Source organism: Mirounga leonina, unplaced genomic scaffold (assembly GCF_011800145.1).
Source record: "Mirounga leonina isolate KUSES-001 unplaced genomic scaffold, KU_Mleo_1.0 Mir_127, whole genome shotgun sequence".
Taxonomy (NCBI): domain Eukaryota; kingdom Metazoa; phylum Chordata; class Mammalia; order Carnivora; family Phocidae; genus Mirounga; species Mirounga leonina.
The window spans coordinates 51,694,868-51,714,161 of record NW_023270316.1 but is presented as its reverse complement, the minus strand read 5'-3'; the positions used below and the strand labels follow the sequence as shown (position 1 = coordinate 51,714,161).

Here is a 19,294-nt window from a genome sequence, read left to right as displayed (position 1 = left end):
AGCAAGCTTTTTAGTTTCTTACCAGTTAGTGAAAGTGGGCCTCTGTAACTGTTACACTGTATTACTTCATCATCGTAGATTATGGATAATACCTAATTCTTCCATATTTTGCACTTTTAAGATTACAGGATTTTTATTAAACCTATGATTATGTATAATTTATTTCATCTAATCTAAGAACTCATTAACTGAATGACACATCACTATTTTGTTACTATGAAGAAATATAAAAAACACTACCAATTAAGCTATCGTATGCCAGTGAGGGTAAGATGCCTCTCAAGTTCAGAGATGTTCATTTTTTTAAAGGGGCTATTTAGAATAAAATTTGGTATATTTGTTTTCATTTATAATTGATAATCTTTTAAATAATAAATGTAGTTCTTTAGCAAATATATATTAAATACCCACTTGGTCCAATTGCTACCTGGAATTTTGGAATCTCCCATAGAGTATTGAAACAACACTGAGAAAAGCTTTTTTTTTTTAAAGCCCTTTTAGAGTTTTTTAACAACCCTAGCATCTTATTTCAATAGCTCTTCTATTATTCAGATTACCTCCCTCTACCCTAATCCTCTGTTCCTAAGGGAATACTTAATGATTAAATACTCCTCTATAGAAAGTATATTAAAATATATGATTAAGTGATTCTCTTGGAAATTACTGAGCTGGTAAGAGTTTTAAGCTAAAAATTCTGACCTGAGCCACTGGATAGGAATAGTGCCAATGTATAAGCCAAGCTTACTGCCGGTCAGCTGAGAAGAGGAATTTGGAGGAAAGCTTATGAATGTCTAGCCATCTTGAAATGAATATTTTCATATCCTTTTGGGTGGTGAAAAAAGAATAGCAGATCCAAGACAGCTCCAGGCAAATGCCTGAAGATGAAAGCAAGTGCCCCAGCCCACGTGGCTGCAATAAAGCAGTCAAGAATAAACTAATGGGGCACCTGGGTGGCCCAGCCATTAAGCGTCTGCCTTTGGCTCAGGTCATGATTCCAGGGTCCTGGGATCAAGCCCCACATCAGGCTCCCTGCTCCACGGGAAGCGTGCTTCTCCCTCTCCCACTCCCCATGCTTGTGTTCCCTCTCTCGCTGTGTCTCTATCAAATAAATAAATAAAATCTTTAAAAAAGAGTAAACTAATAGACTGATGAATCACAGACGTGTACCCCTGAAACAAATAATACATTATATGTTAATAATTAAATAAAAAACTATATAAAACAGCAATAATAATATCTTGGATGGTTAAAATAAAAAGATATTAAAATTAAAAAAAAGAATAAACTAATAGAGGTGAAACCTAGGTGTTCCTACTGAAAGTATTAGCAGGTGTAGACCATAGCTTATTTAGACAGGGTGAAAACATAATTTGGAAAGTAGAATTTTGTTTTGTTTTGGGACAGTAGAATTTTATAGGAATTTTTTAAATCTCCACCAAAATAGTTGCCACTATATCAGTTCAGCTGGCCTAAGTGAATATGGTTTTTGGGTTTTGTGGTTCGAAAGAAAAGTACTTTTCACCTGTAATGTACCTGAGAGCAGGATTGGACATAGACCTTTAGAGTGGTAGGTGCAAAGTTAAGAACAGTGCAGCCTGAAGTTTCAAGGGTCACTATGTCAGGTCTAGATTTGGGCTAGTAACTGGGCTACACAGTGGGCAAAACCCACCCAAATCCAGAGTTGGCTAACGAAAACATGTATGATTAGATGTAGGATTAGCTGAATTTAGAGCCAGGACAACTGAGAAACATTCACTCTAAACTCCTCCTTATAAAGAGTTTAGTTTCTTTTCATTGGTTTCTATACACAACAACAATATATACAACATCTATATATTGACCCTTGAACAACATGGAAATTAGGGGTGCTAAACCCTCCAACCCCTTGCAGTCAAAAATACACATAATAACTTTTGATTACCTCAAAACTTAACTACTAATAGCCTACCGTTGACCAGAAAGAAGCCTTACCGATATCATAAACAGTGATTAACACAGATTTTGTGTTGCATGTATTATATACTGCATTCTTTTTTTTAAGTTTTTTTAAATTTTATTTATTTTTTGAGAGAGAGAGAGGCAGGCAGAGGGAGAAGCAGGCTCCCCGCTGAGCAAGGAGCCCAATGCAGGACTCAATCCCAGGACTCTGGCATCATAACCTGAGCCGAAGGCTGATGCTTAACTGACTGAGCCACCCACGCGTCCCTATATACTACATTCTTATAATAAATTAAGCTAGAGAAAAGAAAATGTTACTAAGAAAAGCAAAAGGAAGGAGGCACCTCTTATTATCACAATAACTGTACTCTTAATCCCCATCACCTACCTCCCCTCTGGTAACCACCATTTCGTTCTATATATTTAAGAGTCTGGGTTTTTTGGAGTTTTTTTTAAAGATTTTATTTATTTTTTTGACAGAGAGAGACACATTGAGAGAGGGAACACAAGCAGGGGGAGTGGTAGAGGGAGAAGCAGGCTTCCCGCCGAGCAGGGAGCCTGATGTGGGGCTCGATCCCAGGACCCTGGGATCATGACCTGAGCCAAAGGCAGACGCTTAACGACTGAGCCACCCAGGCGGCCCAAGAGTCTGTTTTTTCATCTCCATATTTCTTTGTGTGTTTGTTTTGTTTCTTAAATTCCACATATGAATGAAATCATTGGTATTTGTCTTTCTCTAGCTAACATTTCACTTACCATTATGCCCGCTACATTCCATGTTATTGCAAATGGCAAGATTTCATTCTTTTTTTAATTCTTTTTTTACTGCTGGGTAATATGCCAGTACGGATATATTATATATATAAATACATTTTTTTCTTTTTCAAGTTTTTATTTACATTCTAGTTAAGATATAGTGTAATATTGGTTTCAGGAGTACAATTTAGTAATTCATCACTTACATATAACACCCAGTGCTCATCACAAGTGCCCTCCTTAATGCCCATCACCCATTTAGCCCATCCCCCACCCACCTCCCTCCATCAACCCTCAGTTTGTTCTCTATCATTAAGAGTCTCTTATGCTTTGCATCCCTCTCTTTTTTTTTTCCCTTCCCATATGTTCATCTCTTTTGTTTCTTAAATTCAACACAAGAGTGAAATCATCTGGTATTTGTCTTTCTCTGGTTGACTTATTTTGCTTAGCATAATACTCTAGCTCCATCCACATTGTTGCAAATGGCAAGATTTCATTCTTTTTGATGGCTGAATAATAATATTCCGTTATATATATATATATATATATATATATATACCACATCTTCTTTATCCATTCATCTGTCGATGGACATCTGAGCTCTTTCCATAGGTTGCCTATTGTGGACACTGCTGCTGTAGACATTGGGGTGCATGTACCCCTTCCACTCTGTATTTTTGTATTCTTTGGGTAAATACCTAGTAGTACAATTGCTGGGTCATAGGGTAGTTCTATTTTTAACTTTTTTGAGGAACTTCCATACTGTTTTCCAGAGTGGCTGCACCAGCTTGCATTCCAACCAACAGTGTCAGAGGGTTCCCCTTTCTCCGCATCCTTGCCAACATTTGTTGTTTCCTCTTCTTAATTTTAGCCATTCTCACAGGTGTAAGATGTTATCTAATGGTTTTTATTTGTATTTCCCTGATGATGAGTGATTTTGAGCATCTTCTCATGTATCTCTTGGCCATTTGGATGTCTTCTTTGGAAAAATACCTATTCGTGTCTTCTGCCCATTTCTTAACTGGATTATTTGGTTTTTGGGTGTTGAGTTTGATAAGTTCTTTATAGATTTTGGGTACTAACCTTTTATCAGGTACGTTATTTGCAAATACCCTCTCCCATTCCATAGACTGCCTTTTAGTTCTGTTGACTATTTCCTTTGCTGTACAGAAGCTTTTTATCTTGATGAAGTTCCAATAGTTCATATATGCTTTTGTTTCCCTTGCCTTTGGAGATGTGTCTAGTAAGAAGTTGCTATGACTGAGGTCAAAGAGGATGCTGCCTGTGTTCTTCTCTAGGATTTTGATGGTTTTCTGTCTCACATTTAGGTCTTTCATCCATTTTGAGCTTATTTTTCTGTATGGTGTAAGAAAGGGATCCAGTTTCATTCTTCTGTATGTGGCTGTCCAGTTTTCACAACACCATTTGTTGAAGAGACTCTTTTTTTCCATTGGATATTCTTTACTGCTTTGTTGAAGATTAATTAACCATATAGTTGTGGATCCATTTCTGGGTTTCCTGCTCTGTTCCATTGATCTATGTGTGTCTGTTTTTGTGCCAGTATCTTAACTGTCTTCATGACAGCTTTGTAATATAGCTTGAAGTCTGGAATCGTGATGCCTCCAGCTTTGCTTTTCTTTTTCAGGATTGCTCTGGCTATTTGGAGTCTTTTCTGGTTCCATACAAATTTTAGGATTGTTCTAGCTCTGTAAAAAAATGTTGGTGTTATTTTGATTGGGATTGCATTGAATGTGTAGATTGCTTTGGGTAATACAGACATTTTAACAATTTTTGTTCTTCCAATCCATGAGCATGGAATGTTTTTCCATTTCTTTGTGTCCTTTTCAATTTCTTTCATAAGTGTTCTATAGTTTTCAGAGTACACATCTTTTACCTCTTTGGTTAGGTTTATTCCTAGGTATCTTATGGTTTTTGGTGCACTTGTAAATTTATTTTTTATTTCTTTTGATTGATTTCTTTTGAAATCTTCCTTGATTTCTTTTTCTCCTGCTTCATTACTGGTGTATAGAAATGAAACAGATTTCTGTGCATTATTGATTTTATATCCTGTGACTTTGTTGAATTTTCCTGTATCAGTTCTAGCAATTTTTTGGTAGAGTCTTTCAGGTTTTCTACATAAGAGTATAACATTGTCTGCAAATAGTGGAAGTTTAACTTCTTCCTTGCTGTTTGGATACCTTTTATTTCTTTTTGTTGTCTGACTGCTGAGGCTAAATAGTTCATATATAAACTATTGGGACTTCATCAAGATCAGAGCTGAGGCTAATGGTGAGAGTGGACATCCCTGTCTTATTCCTGACCATAGATGAAAACCTCTCAGTTTTTCCCCATCAAAGATGATACTAGCTGTGGGTCTTTTATATATGGCTTTTAGGATGTTGAGGTATGTTCCCTCTATACCTTCTTTGTTGAGGGTTTTTATCAAGAATGGATGCTGTATTTTGTCAAATGCTTTTTTTCTGCATCTATTGAGAGGATCGTATGGTTCTTGTCCTTTCTTTTATTAATGTGGTGTATCACCCTAATTGATTTGCGGAGATTGAACTACCCCTGCAGCCCAGGAATAAATCCCACTTGGTTGTGGAGAATAATCCTTTTGATGTACTATTGGAATCAATTTGCTAGTATCTTGTAGAGAATTTTTGCATCCATGTTCATCAGGGATATTGACCTGTAATTGTCCTTTTTAGTGGGGTCTTTGTCTGGTTTGGGATCAAGTTGATGCTGGCCTCATAGAATGAGTTTGGAGGTTTTCCTTCCATTTCTATTTTTTGGAACACTTTCAGAAGAACAGGTATTAATTCTTCTTTAAATGCCTGGTAGGATTCCCCTGGGAAGCCATCTGGCCCTGGACTCTTGTTTGTTGGGAGATTTTTTTTTTTTTTTAAGATTTTTATTTATTTATTTGAGAGAGAGAGAGCGAGCATGAGCGGGAAGACGGGCAGAAGGAGAGGGAGAAGCAGGCTCCCTGCCGAGCAAGGAGCCCAACGTGGGGCTCAATCCCAGGACCCCAGGATCACAACCTGAGCTGAAGGCAGATGCTTAACTGACTAAGCCACCCAGGTGCCCCTTGTTGGGAGATTTTTGATTACTGATTCAGTTTTTTACTGGTTATAGGTTTGTTCAAATTTTCTGCTTCTTGTTTCAGTTTTGGTAGTTTGTATGTTTCTAGGAATTTTTCCATTTCTTCCAGATTGCCCAGTTCATTGGCATATCATTTTTCATAATATTCCCTTGTAATTGGTTATATTTCTGTGGTGTTGCTTGTGATCTCTCCTCTTTCATTCATGATTTTATTTATTTGGGTCCTTTCTCCTTTCTTTTTGATAAGTCTAGGTGGGGGCTTATCAATTTTATTAATTCTTTCGAAGAACCAGCTCTTAGGGAGCCTGGGTGCCTCAGCCGTTAAGCATCTGCCTTCAGCTCAGGTCATGGTCCCAGGGTCCTGGGATCGAGCCCTGCATCGGGCTCCCTGCTCCACAGGAAGCCTGCTTCTCCCTCTCCCACTCCCCCTGCTTGTGTTCCCTCTCTCACTGTGTCTGTCTCTCTCTGTCAAATAAATAAATAAATAATCTTTAAAAAAAAAAACAAAAACAAAGAACCAGCTCTTGGCTTCGTTGATCTGTTGTACTGTTCTTTGTTTGTTTGCTTCAGTATCGATTATTTCTGCTCTAAGTTTTATTATTTCCCTTCTTCTGCTAGCTTTAGGCTTTATTTGCTGTTCCTTTTGTAGCTCCTTTAGGTGTAATGTTAGGTTGTGTATTTGAGACTTTTCTTGCTTCTTGAGATAGGCCTGTATTGCAATATACTTCCTTCTTAGGACCACCTTTGCTGCATCCCAAAGGTTTTTGGACTGTCATGTTCATGTTTTCATGTTCATTTGCGTCCATGTATTTTTTTTTAACGTCTTCTTTAATTTCCTAGTTAACCCATTCATGTAAGATGTTCTTTAATCTACATGTATTTGTGGTCTGTCCAAATTTTTTCTTGTGGTTGGCTTCAAGTTTCATAGCATTGTGGTCAGAAACTATGCATGGTATGTCTCAGTCTCTTTGTACTTGTTGAGGACTGATTTGTGACCCAGTATGTGATCTATCCTGGAGAATGTTCCATGTGCACTCAAAAAGAATGTGTATTCTGCTGCTTTAGGATGGAATGTTCTGAATATATCTGTTAAGTCCATCTGGTCCAGTGTGTCATTCAAAGCCCTTGTTTCCTTGTTGATCTTCTGCCTATGTCCATTGCTGTGAGTGGGGTGTTAAAGTACTATTATTGTATTATTGTCAGTGAGTTTCTTTATGTTTGTTGTTCACTGATTTATATTTGGGTACTTGCAAGTTGGGAGCATAAATATTTACAATTGTTAGATTTTCTTGTTGGATAGACCCCTTTATTGATATAGTGCCCTCCTTCAGCTCTTGTTACAGTCTTTGGTTTAAACTTTAGTTTGTACTCTGGCTTTCTTTTGATGTCCGTTAGCATGATAGTAGATGGTTCTCCATCCCCTCATTTTCAATCTACAGGTGTCTTTAGGTCTAAAATGAGTTTCTTCTCTCTCTCGTTCTTTCTCTCAAATAAGTAAATAAAATAATTTTTTTTTAAAAAGGGTGCCTGGGTGGCTTAGTTGGTTAAGCATCTGTCTTCAGCTCAGGTCATTATCCCAGGGTCCTGGGATGAGTCCCACATTGGGCTCCCTGCTCAGCGGGGAGTCTGCTTCTCGCCCTCTCTCTGCCCCTCCTCCCTGCTTGTGGTCTCTCTCACACTTGCTCTCTCTTTCTGAAATAAAATAAAATCTTTAAAAAATATATAAATTAATTAATTAAATGAGTCTCTTATAGGCAGCATATAGATGGGTCTTATTTTTTTATCCATTCTAATACCCTGTGTCTTCTGATTGGAGCATTTAGTCCATTTACATTCAGATTATTGATGCATATGAATTTAGTGCCCATTGTGTTACCTGTAAAGTTGGTGTTTCTGGTGATGTTCTGTCTTCCTTTCTAGTCTTTGTTGCTTTTGGTCTTTTTTTTCCCCCACTCAAAGAATCCCCTTTAATGTTTCGTGCAGGGCTGGTTTAGTGGTCACAAACTCCTTTAGTTTTTGCTTGTCTTGGAAACTCTTTATCTCTCCTTCTATTCTGAATGGCAGCCTTGCTGGATAAAGTATTCTTGGCTGCATATTTTTCCCATTCAGCATGTTGAATATATCATGCGAGTCCTTTCCGGCCTGCCAGGTTTCTGTGGATAGATCTGCTAGGACCCTGAAATGTCTTCCCTTATAGGTTAAAGACATTTTTCCCTTGCTGCTTTCAGGATTCTTTCCTTGTCTGTGTATTTTGTGAATTTGACTGTGATATGTCTTGGTGATAGCCAGCTTTTGTTGAATTCAATAGGAATTTTCTGTGCTTCTTGGATTTTGATGTCTGTTTCCTTCCCCACATTAGGGAAGTTTTCAGCTATAATTTGCTCAAATAAACCTGCCCCTTTTTCTCTTTCTTCTTCTCTGGGACTCCTATGATATGAATGTTATGCTTTGAAGAGTCACTGATTTCCCTAAGTCTACATTCATGATCCAATACTTTTCTTTCCCTCTTCTTTTCAGCTTCATTATTTTCCATAATTTTATCATCTACATCTATATCCTGTGCTTATCCATCCTTGTTATCATCACATCCAGTCAATTTTGCATCTTGATTATAGCATTTTTTACTTTGGCCTGACTAGTTTTTTAGTTCTTTTCTCTCTGCAGTAAGGGATTCTCTGGTATCTTCTATGATTTTCTCAAGCCCTGCTAGTATCCTTATAATTGTTGTTTTAAATTCTCATTCAGGCATCTTACTTCTATCTCTTTTGATTAAATCCCGGCTATAACTTCTTCCTGTTCTTTCTTTTGGGGTGAATTCTTTTGTCTTGTCATTTTGTCTAGGTCACTGTTTTTTTGTGATTGTTAGGAAAGCCTGTTATATTCCTGCTCCTGAGAGTAATGGCTATATTGAGAAGAGGTGTTCCCCCCCCCCCCCAAGAAAAAAGAGGTCCTATACTGTCTTGGGCCTAGAGATTCAGGAGGTGTTTCAGAGTGTGCACTCTGCTGTTGTGTTTTGTCTGCTCCTTCCCTCAGGTCAGTCCTCTGCAGTTTCTCCTTGCCTGCAGTGAGGGGTGTTTGGACCTTGTCCAGTGTGTGGCAAGTTTTAACTAGCTGTGTTTTGGCCTGCTTGTTATAAGCAGCTAGATCCAGGGGCACCTGGGTGGCTCAGTTGGTTAAGCATCTGCCTTTGGCTCAGGTCATGATCCCGGGGTCCTGGGATCGGGCCCCACGTCGGGCTCCCTGCTCAGCGGGGAGCCTGCTTCTTGCTCTCCCTCACCCTCTCCCCCTGCTTGTGCTCTCTCTGTCAAATAAATAAAATTAAAAAAAAAAAAAAAGGTAGATCCTATTTCCCCTAGAGCTGAAGTTTTGCAGCACTTTGTGATCTGTAGACTTGGTGCCTGTAAAGGATCTGTGCTGGTCTAGGGTGGGGCCTGCTATGCTGCAGGCCCATTTGCCCTAGTGGAAATGTACCTCCAGGGTTTGGTGGGGCCAGAGCTTGGTGAGCTTGGTGAGCTTGGTGAGCTTGGTGTAAGTGGCTTCAGCCTCCACTGGGTGGCACTGTGTTGCTCTCTGAAGTCCGTCAGTGCTGATGGGCGAGGGAGAAAATGGCCTTGCCCTGCTCGCTCTCCTGGAGCAGGGAGTTCGCACCAGCACTCTTCAGATGAGCAAACCATCACCCCTCTTGTGTCCCCGGCTTCCGTCAGATCCCTGCCGTCACCCTGTTTGTATCTGAGCTGTCTGCGTACTAGACAGCACAATACTCCTGTGTTTTATCTCAGGCACATGGCTGTTTCAGAACTCCAAATTTTAGGGATCCACATGGCACAGACCCACGCTGATCCTCTTGGGGAAGGTCTCGCCACACTAGCTGGTTCTGGTTTGTCCCAGAAAAGCAGTCGCACAACCACACGGCGGTTTATGGTAAAGCGCAGCTAAAAGCCAGCACCCAGGTTTGTTGCCCTCAGCCGGTGTCTCTGTTCCTACATAGGGAACAGGGACGCACCTCGGCGCCACTAGTTCTTCTGTCCCCAGAAAGGCCATGCCACTGCTCCCAGATGCACTCCAAAAAGGGGACCAGGGGATCCTCAGACCACGCCTCCCACTTCCAGGTCTCCACCCTCCTTTCCCACCAGAGCAGCACTAAGCCCGCCAGGCACAACCCCATCGATGGCAAGAGCTTCTAAAACTTCAGACTTCGGGCTTCGCTGCTTATAAAAACTAGCAGTAGTCAGCCCCTCTCCTTTTCCCAGTCACTGGTTTTGGGGAATAGGTTTTGTTTTTGTGCAATCCCCTGCCTGCTGCTTTTCTCTCTCTCTCCCCCCCCCCCGACTTCTCTCCCCATGATCAGGGCTCCCTCCCTTCCGCAGCACCCCCAGCTTTTCTCTCCCCCAAATCAACTCTCCACAGCTCCTACCTTCCATGAGATGGTTTTTTCTACCTGTAGATATGCAGTTTGTGCTCTCAGTCCTCAGATCAATTTCTTGGGTGTTCAAAATGATTTGATATTTATCAAGCTATGTTCAAGGGATGAGGCAAGCTTAGGGTCCCCCTACTCCTCCATCTTAACTCAACTCCTAAATATATACATTTATAAATATATATCTATACACATACACACGCCCCGTATCTTCTTTATCCATTCATCTATTTTTTTTTTAAGATTTTATTTATTTACTAGAGAGAGAGTGAGAGAAAGCGAGGCAGACTCCCCGCTGAGCAGGGAGCCCGATGCCCCCGGGATCATGCCTGAGCCGAAGGCAGCCGCTTCACCGACTGAGCCCCCCAGGCGGCCCTATCCATTCATCTATTGATGGACACTAGGGTTGTATCAAGTCATTTTTAAAACATCAGCTCTGTGCGAATTTGTGGCTTAAGGGCGGAAAGCTGAGTGCTCCTTGACTAAAACAGAGAATGGAGCAGCACTGCGTGCGGTGGGACTCTGTGTTGGGCTGTCTGTCCAAATGAGCTGGGAGGGAGAGGCAGAGCTGTGGGTGTGAAAGTATGTGTAACCATCTGCAGATGCTACTGCTTCCAGTCTTCTCATCTGAAATATCTCCTTCAGATCTCAGAATCGAAATAGCCATCTACTGCTTTTATTAGCATGATTCAGGTATAGTTTCTAAAGTATGCTAAGTCTGAATTGTGTTTAATCCTTTGTGATCTTTTCCTGATTATCCTTTACCCCTTTCTTTTTTTTTTTTTAAAGATTTTATTTATTTATTTATTTGAGAGAGAGAGAGAGAGAAACAGCACGAGAGGGGAGAGGGTCAGAGGGAGAGGCAGGCTCCCTGCCGAGCCGGGAGCCCAATGTGGGACTCGATCCCAGGACTCCGGGACCATGACCTGAGCCGAAGGCAGTCGCTTAACCAACTGAGCCACCCAGGCGCCCTCCTTTCCCCCTTTCAAATGTTGCTGAGATCTATCTTTTTTTTCCAGTTTTGTGATATATCGTTGAGATCTCAGTTCTATCTTAATTTGGCTTCTGGAGGCTACAGTTTACCTTTGATCCTTGTTATTTTTCAGGGCTTGTGGTAGAATGCCAACAAGAACGATCACAGATTAAAAATAAAGAAATAGCTTTGCGTGTGTTGAGAGCTAGACTCTACCAGCAGATGATTGAGAAAGACAGGTGTCAGCAACAAAGTACTAGAAAACTGCAGGTAAGATTTATATAGCATAATAATACTTCTGCGGGGCCCTGGCTGGTTCAGTCAGAAGAGCATGTGATTCTTGATCTCGGGGTCATGAGTTTGAGTCCCATGTTGGGTGTAAGATTGCTTAAAATAAAAAATAATAGGGCGCCTGGGTGGCTCAGTTGGTTGGGCGACTGCCTTCGGCTCAGGTCATGATCCTGGAGTCCTGGGATCGAGTCCCGCATCGAGCTCCCTGCTCGGCAGGGAGTCTGCTTCTCCCTCTGACCCTCCTCCCTCTCATGCTCTCTGTCTCTCATTCTCTCTGTCTCAAATAAATAAATAAAATCTTTAAAGAAAAAAATAATAATAATAATACCTTTGCACAAAGTCATCATTTTTTTTTTAAAGATTTTATTTATTTATTCATGAGAGAGAGAGAGAGGCAGAGGGAGAAGCAGACTTCCCACAGAGCAGGGAGCCCGATGCGGGACTCAATCCCAGGACTCTGGGATCATGACCTGAGCCGAAGGCAGACGCTTAACCATCTGAGCCACCCAGGCGCCCCAAAGTCATCATTTTATGTAGAAAATGTAGCATTTGTTCTTGATCAAATGGGAATATCTTATAGCATAGGGGGGAAACAGGTTTATTTGTAAATAAGCAATAATTTCATGCACATGGACTAACTGATTATGGCTAAATTTAGACCTGCCAGCTTGCAAATGAATACATGAGCTATGCATAAACTCAGAATTATTTCCCAGTTGTTTCCCTCCAGTGTTTGTATCACGACTGTTTTGAGAGATTAGGTTAAAATAAAATAATTACCTGGAAATTAAGGGATTTGCAGATTTTTTATTTAAAAACCTATGCTTTTTTATTAAAACTCTGGGGTGAAAAGTAAATGGCACCGCAAAAAACTGGTAATGATGATTGTTACTGATGGGATGTGGGGGCAGGGGGTAAAAGAGAGATTTATTTCCACTATATATACCTTTTGTACTTTCTGAATTTTGTACTATATAAATGTCTAGTATTATTTATTCAAATATGTAGATAAATGCTACGCAAAATGAATAAATGTTATTGTTTTAAGTAAACAAATTATAGGATTTTAAATCCTAAGAAATGTAAAGTTGGTCTTTGAGAGAGGTTGGAAGAGAAAGTGGAATAACTGTGCTTTTGTGTTGTTTGCAGATGGGTATGCTACACTAAATTTGGAAAACTTTGTGGCCTTTTAGGATAATGAATTATATAAACTTAACCATTAATTATTCTTTTTGCCTAGATGTCCTGATCTTCTCACACTTTTGCCCTTCTAGCTCTCCTTACCCACATTCTAACTTCCAAGTAGTAAAAGTGACAGGATTAATGGAATATTAATCCTCTGTGGTAATCCTAGATTGTTGTCTAGCATCAGTATATACATTTACAGATAGGAATGCTCATTAACAAACCATTGCTTCTTGGCACATAAGTGATAACATAAACACTAAGAACTCAGTGACATTTGAATTAATAAAAGACATTGGGATTGGGGGCGCCTGGGTGGCTCAGTCATGTAGCGTCTGCCTTCGGCTCAGGTCATGATCTCAGGCTCCTGGGATCAAGCCCCATGTCGGGCTCCTTGCTCGGCAGGCAGTCGGCTTCTCCCTCTCCCTCTGTGCTCTCTCTCTCAAATACATAAATAAATAAAAATCTTAAAAAAAAAAAAAAGACATTGGGATTTACTTGCTGTTTGGCATTTTAGTACCAAATGTTTCACATAGTACTTTTTAAAGTAAGTAATTCAAGATTGGCCTCATGCAAATTGTGTGTGTGTGTGTCTATGTGTGTGTGTCCTCTTCAGAAATTTCTGGTTTCAAGAGCCAGAAAAGACCTCCATGCCTCCCAATTAACTTGTTCATCTGTGTGAAACTTTTTAGTAGGTATTTCTTTTTTTTTTTTTTTTAAAGATTTTATTTATTGGGGCGCCTGGGTGGCTCAGTTGGTTAAGCGACTGCCTTCGGCTCAGGTCATGATCCTGGAGTCCCGGGATCGAGTCCTGCATCGGGCTCCCTGCTCGGCAGGGAGTCTGCTTCTCCCTCTGACCCTCCTCCCTCTCATGCTCTCTGTCTCTCATTGTCTCTCTCGCAAATAAATAAAATCTTAAAAAAAAAAAAAAAGATTTTATTTATTTATTTGACAGAGAGATAGGGAGAGAGGGAACACAAGCAGGGGGAATAGAAGAGGGAGAAGCAGGCCTCCCGCGGAGCAGGGAGCCCGATGCGGGGCTCGATCCCAGGACCCTGGGATCATGACCTGAGCCGAAGGCAGACGCTTAAAGACTGAGCCACCCAGGCGCCCCTTAGTAGGTATTTCTTTTTTTTTTTTTTTTTATTCTTATGTTAATCCCCATACATTACAACATTAGTTTTAGATGAAGTGTTCCATGATTCATTGTTTGTGCACAACACCCAGTGCTCCATGCAGCATGTGCCCTCCTCAATACCCACCACCAGGCTAACCCATCCTCCCACCCCCCTCCCCTCTAGAACCCTATTTGTTTTTCAGAGTCCATCGTCTCTCATGGTTCGTCTACCCCTCCGATTTCCCCCGCTTCATTCTTCCCCTCCCGCTACCTTCTTCTTCTTCTTCTTTTTTTTTTCTTAACATATATTGCATTATTTGTTTCAGAGGTACAGATCTGAGATTCAACAGTCTTGCACAATTCACAGCGCTTACCAGAGCACATACCCTCCCCAGTGTCTATCACCCAGTCACCCCATCCCTCCCACCCCACCCCCCACTCCAACAACACTCAGTTTGTTTCCTGCGATTAAGAATTCCTCATATCAGTGAGATCATATGATACATGTCTTTCTCTGTTTGACTTATTTCACTCAACATAATACCCTCCAGTTCCATCCACGTCGTTGCAAATGGCAAGATCTCATTCCTTTTGACCCCTTAGTAGGTATTTCTAAGCTTAGTTTTTTTAGTTGAAAAAAACTATTAGTTGCAGTTGAAAAAAAATTAGTTGAAGTTTTTGCTTCAACTAATACATTTAGTAGCTTTTATAAGGCAGGCATTATGCCAGGTTCTCAACCCTGGCTCCATTTATCTCCTGAAGAGCTTTGTATATGCCTCAGGCCCCAGCCCCCAGGAGTCTGACATAATTGATTTGGGTGGGAGCCTGGGCAGTAATATGGTGCTTTGGGATAGTAGTTTCCATATCGGGCTGGTTGCAGAATGGATGGCATGAGGAATGTTCTAAAAATCCATGATCCCTGCTTTGGTATATCCGAGATTAGACTTTAAAATCTTTAATTTTAAAAAATTCTCCTGATGGTCAGCCATATTTAATTCAGTTTCATATCATTTGCCTGAGGGGCTAAGAAAATAAGTTACAGAAACATCTTTTTAGCCTTAAAAAGTGAAAGTGAGGGACGTCTGGGTGGCTCAGTCGGTTATGCATATGCCTTCGGCTCAGGTCATGATCCCAGGGTCCTGGGATCGAGTCCTGCATTGGGCTCCCTGCTCAGCGAGAGCCTGCTTCTCCCTCTCCCTCTGCCCTTCCTCCCTCTCATGCTCTCTCACTCTCTCTAATAAATAAATAAAATCTTTTCAAAAAACTGAAACTGTTATAATAGAAAGTCATTTATAAGTATGTCTTCCATTGTAATAAAGGTAATTATAAAGTTAAAATATGAATTACCTTTTTGTTATGGCACAGGTGGGAACAAGAGCCCAGTCAGAGAGAATTCGGACATATAATTTCACCCAGGATAGAGTCACTGACCACAGGATAGCATATGAAGTTCGTGATATTAAGGTAATATAACAATATGCTTTATGTACCTTTGCTTTTCAAAGAAAGTGTACTCAAATTTTAGAGAGTTGTATCTAAAACATTACCAAGTAATTTAAAATCATTAAGCCTGTTTAAGGTAGTATCCCCAAATAGGCAAACATTCATATTAGTTTGTTGGTAAGAAATGGGGTCTTAGGGGCGCCTGGGTGGCTCAGTCGTTAAGCATCTGCCTTCGGCTCAGGTCATGATCCCAGGGTCCTGGGATCGAGCCCCACATCCGGCTCCCTGCTCTGCGGGAAGCCTGCTTCTCCCTCTCCCACTCCCCCTGCTTGTGTTCCCTCTCTTGCTGTCTCTCTCTCTCTCAAATAAATAAATAAAATCTTAAAAAAAAAAAAAGAAATGGGGTCTTAGTGCCAGTTTGAAACAGTTCTCTTTGAAGTCCAAATTCTTGCTGTGCAATCACAGTGTATTAAGGTATATTCAATATACATATATACAATGTATCAGATTCCTATTGCTTTGTAACAAATTACCACAAACCTCTTGGCTTAAAATAATATTTATTATCTTATGGTTACAGTAGGTTAGAAATCTGGGCACAGCAGAGCTGGGTTCTCTTCCCTCAGGTCCTAAAGACCACCCACAAGTTGCTTGCTAAGTGGCCCCTCCATATACCCTCTCCCACTTTGAATTTCTTGCAGGAATGGCTCAAGCCTTTTTAAGGCTCACCTGTTTAGGTCAGGCCCACCCCGGTAATATTCCTTTTGAATGACTCAACATCAACTGATTAATATCACTGGAGTGATATTCCATCATATTCACAGCTTCTGCCTCCCCATAAGGGAGGGAATTCTGCAAGGTGTGCACACCAGGGGGCGTCCTAGAGTTCTGCCTACCACGATGAATTATTCATGAGATTTAGGAGTTATAATTATGCTGTTGGGTAAAGACCCTGTCAGCATGGTTTTAACATTAACCTAACTAAATCCCATTTGGCCAGACCATTGGCATTAATACATTAATGATGAAGCACAAGAAAATTCCCCCTTTTGTTACCCCTGAAGGGGAAAATGAACTGGTTCTCATAAAGGACTATATACAAAAGACAAGAGGTAGATGGTTTTGATTTTTTTCCTTGATGTCATGTGATACCTAGGGCTTCTTTCACTTGACTCTGTCCCAGTCTATACTCAAAATTAAAGTCCTAATTTTACAAGGGAAATGTCTATGTTTTTAAAATATTTAGAAATTTCTTTGTATCTTATGCCACTTCCGCTGTCTTCCTAGCAATTTAATACTGTCTCGAATAGGAACATAATAGCCTTGTCAAAAAGGAGAAAATATTTGCTAACTTCCCTTTCCTCAGGAAACACACAGTAATAACCAAACATGTTTGGCCATATTGTTCTGATTACACCATATTCTTTCAGTTGTTTTTCTAGTAGTGGTGATGGTTTTCCTTGAGACGGCTGCATTCTTATGAATATTTTTATAATATAATATTTTATATTATATATATATATATATTATATATATATATTATAATATAATATAATATTTTTTAGAATAGCCCTTAGGTCCCGAGTTAGTATTCAGTGTTGAAACAGAAGGAGGTTAAGTGGCTTTTATAGTTATAAAATATCTGGCTTTGACCTGAATGCTAACATGTTATTACTAACTAAACTAACATGCCAGATTCAGAAATAATTAGGGAAATTATACTTGTGTGCTCTCATAATGACTAACCAGCCCATTGGAAAGAAAAAAAAGCATCCCATATTAGTGAAAGGATAAAATTTGGAAATGTCATGAAAAAAATGTAGTAAAACATTAAAATCTGTATGAGGGACAATAAAGAGACTAGTAGGAGTGAGTAACTTAGGAAGAGAATAGTTGTAGATGAGGCAGGGAGAGCGATACGGGCCTTAACCCCGGGGACAATGGCCACAGGACAGAATGGAAGGAGTGGAGAGGGAAGAAAGTGGATGTCTGCAGGACCCAGCTCAGCTAAGCTCAGCTTTGCCCCTTTATCTTAGAGGCTGCCCTCTCCCTACTCCATTTACATAGTTCTTGATGAAGCTGCTCTGCTCTTACAGGATCATGGTCCTGACCCAAGACAATAATTGGTTTGTTTGGGGAAAAAATCAGAACAAGCCCCCACCAATGAGTTCCTTCCTAGCATTTTTAAACTGGAGACAAAGAGGGCCATTCTCTCAGATAAAACTGAAATATGTAAAATGTATAAGAGGTTAGAAGCCACATTTCCAAACCATGAGGGAAAGGCAATGTTCAGTAAGAGATGAAGCTGATATTGAAAGGAGCAAAAATAGAACTAGATGGAAAGAATCTTGATGATACTAATCCCCACATTCATCTGTTCCTGTGGCCAGCTTCACTCCCAGGGCAGTGGCAGTAGCCTTTCCATTCCTATCCTTGGGTTCTATGAGATCACCTCGTATTCTTAGTATGAGTTCTCCTGTAGGTAATTGTATTTTTACTTTTATTCATCTAGATCATATGCACAGACTACCCTGTAATATACTGTTTTATGTTTTTATTCTGCTTCTTAAAGTCCTTGTGCAAATTCCTTAACATCAGCCTATCTCCTGCCTTGTATTCCTCTCGCACTGGAAATTTCCTCTTGCCCTTTATACTTTGTTTCTGTGCCTTTCTTCACCCTCATTCTTTTGACTGAAATGCTCTGCTTGTCTCTATTTGGAGAAAACACTGTTCTGTTTTTAAGATCTAATGCAAACTTGTTCTTCCTTCCTAGACTCTTCCCTGATACTACCTTCTTCTTAAAATTAACCTTCCAGCCCTCACTTGCTTCTTTTTAAATTTCTTGCACTGATAGTGGTGCCTAGCTCTGTCACTAGATTATGAGCTTCCGAAGATTAGGAATCCCAAGTCCTTCAACTTTGGTCTTTGTGTCTCTAGCACTCTGATTAATCCAATCAAACTCTAAATGTGATGTGATTATCAGTTAAGAGTGATAATCCTTTTAACATAATTTCCAAATGATGAAATCACCTTGGCAATACCATGATAATTTGAGCTCTGGGCCTGCTGATTTTATAAGCAATTCCCCATATTATGCTCAAAATGGTATAAATTTTAATTTCAAAACTTCATCATAGGGCTTTTGCTTTACTTTTAAATTTTGATTGGTTTTAATATATGCTGGTGTTTTGTGGAATACAAAGATACTAAGGCATCTTTTCTGCTAGTTTAACTTAAAAGATGAATATATATACTTAACCTAAAATTCAACTTAAAGGGGGCACCTGGGTGGCTCAGTCGGTTAAGCCTCTGCCTCCATGGTCTTGGGGTCCTGGGATCCAGCCCCCAGTCAGGCTTCTTGCTCAGCGGGGAGTCTGCTTCTCCCTCTGCTGCTCCCCCTGCTTGTTCTCTCTCTCTGTCAAATAAATGAATCTTAAAAAATAAAATAAAATTCAACTTTAAGATCATTCAAGAAAGACCAAACACAAGTTTAGTTCACACCAGGGCACCTGGTGGCGCAGTCAGTTGGGCTCCCAGCTCTTGGTTTCGGCTTGGGTCATGATCTTAGGGTCCTGGGATCGAGCCCAGCACAGAGTCTGCTCGAGACTCTTTCTCCCTCTCACTCTGCCCCTCCTCCCTGCTCTCTTTCTCTCTCTCTAAGGTAAATAAAATCTTAAACATGCCGACATCAAAACTTTAAATGTTCTGTGTTCCAGATGTTGACACAGAAATATTTCCATTAGGCCAATGTCTAGATTTTGAACATTTCTAAAATACGAGACTGTGCTAATTCACTGTGCCCAACTCTGTTACACAGAACTTCTGTAACACAGGAAAAAAACACAGGTACTAAAAGTTATTTTAGTGACTTACAGAGAAGAACTGTAGGGAAGACTACAGGGAAGTCTAACAACACTTTTAACCCAAAGGACTTATTTTGGGGTAACCATAAGAGCATTTATTTTTCTGAACTTTTTATTTGGAAATTTTCAAGTATATATTGAGACTGGTGCAGTATACACCCTCTACCTAGATGCAGCAGTTGTTAACATTTGCCTTCTCTTCCTCT

At 40.2% G+C, this 19,294-nt stretch overlaps 1 protein-coding gene across 11 annotated transcripts in view; it reads left to right on the top strand.

The window, feature by feature from the left end:
- The window catches only part of MTRF1 (mitochondrial translation release factor 1), a 68,362-nt gene that overhangs the window by 47,621 nt on the left and 1,447 nt on the right, over window positions 1-19,294 (top strand). For 6 of the 11 annotated variants that reach the window (XM_035003288.1, XM_035003289.1, XM_035003290.1 and 3 more), the window contains 2 exons: window positions 11,323-11,459; window positions 15,148-15,246. The exons of 2 other annotated variants lie outside the window; for them this stretch is intronic. In XM_035003288.1, coding sequence (XP_034859179.1) covers window positions 11,323-11,459; window positions 15,148-15,246 — 236 coding nt within the window. The remainder of the gene's footprint in view (window positions 1-11,322; window positions 11,460-15,147; window positions 15,247-19,294) is intronic. 3 more of the 11 variants (XR_004678908.1, XM_035003293.1, XM_035003291.1) reach the window with 2 other exon arrangements.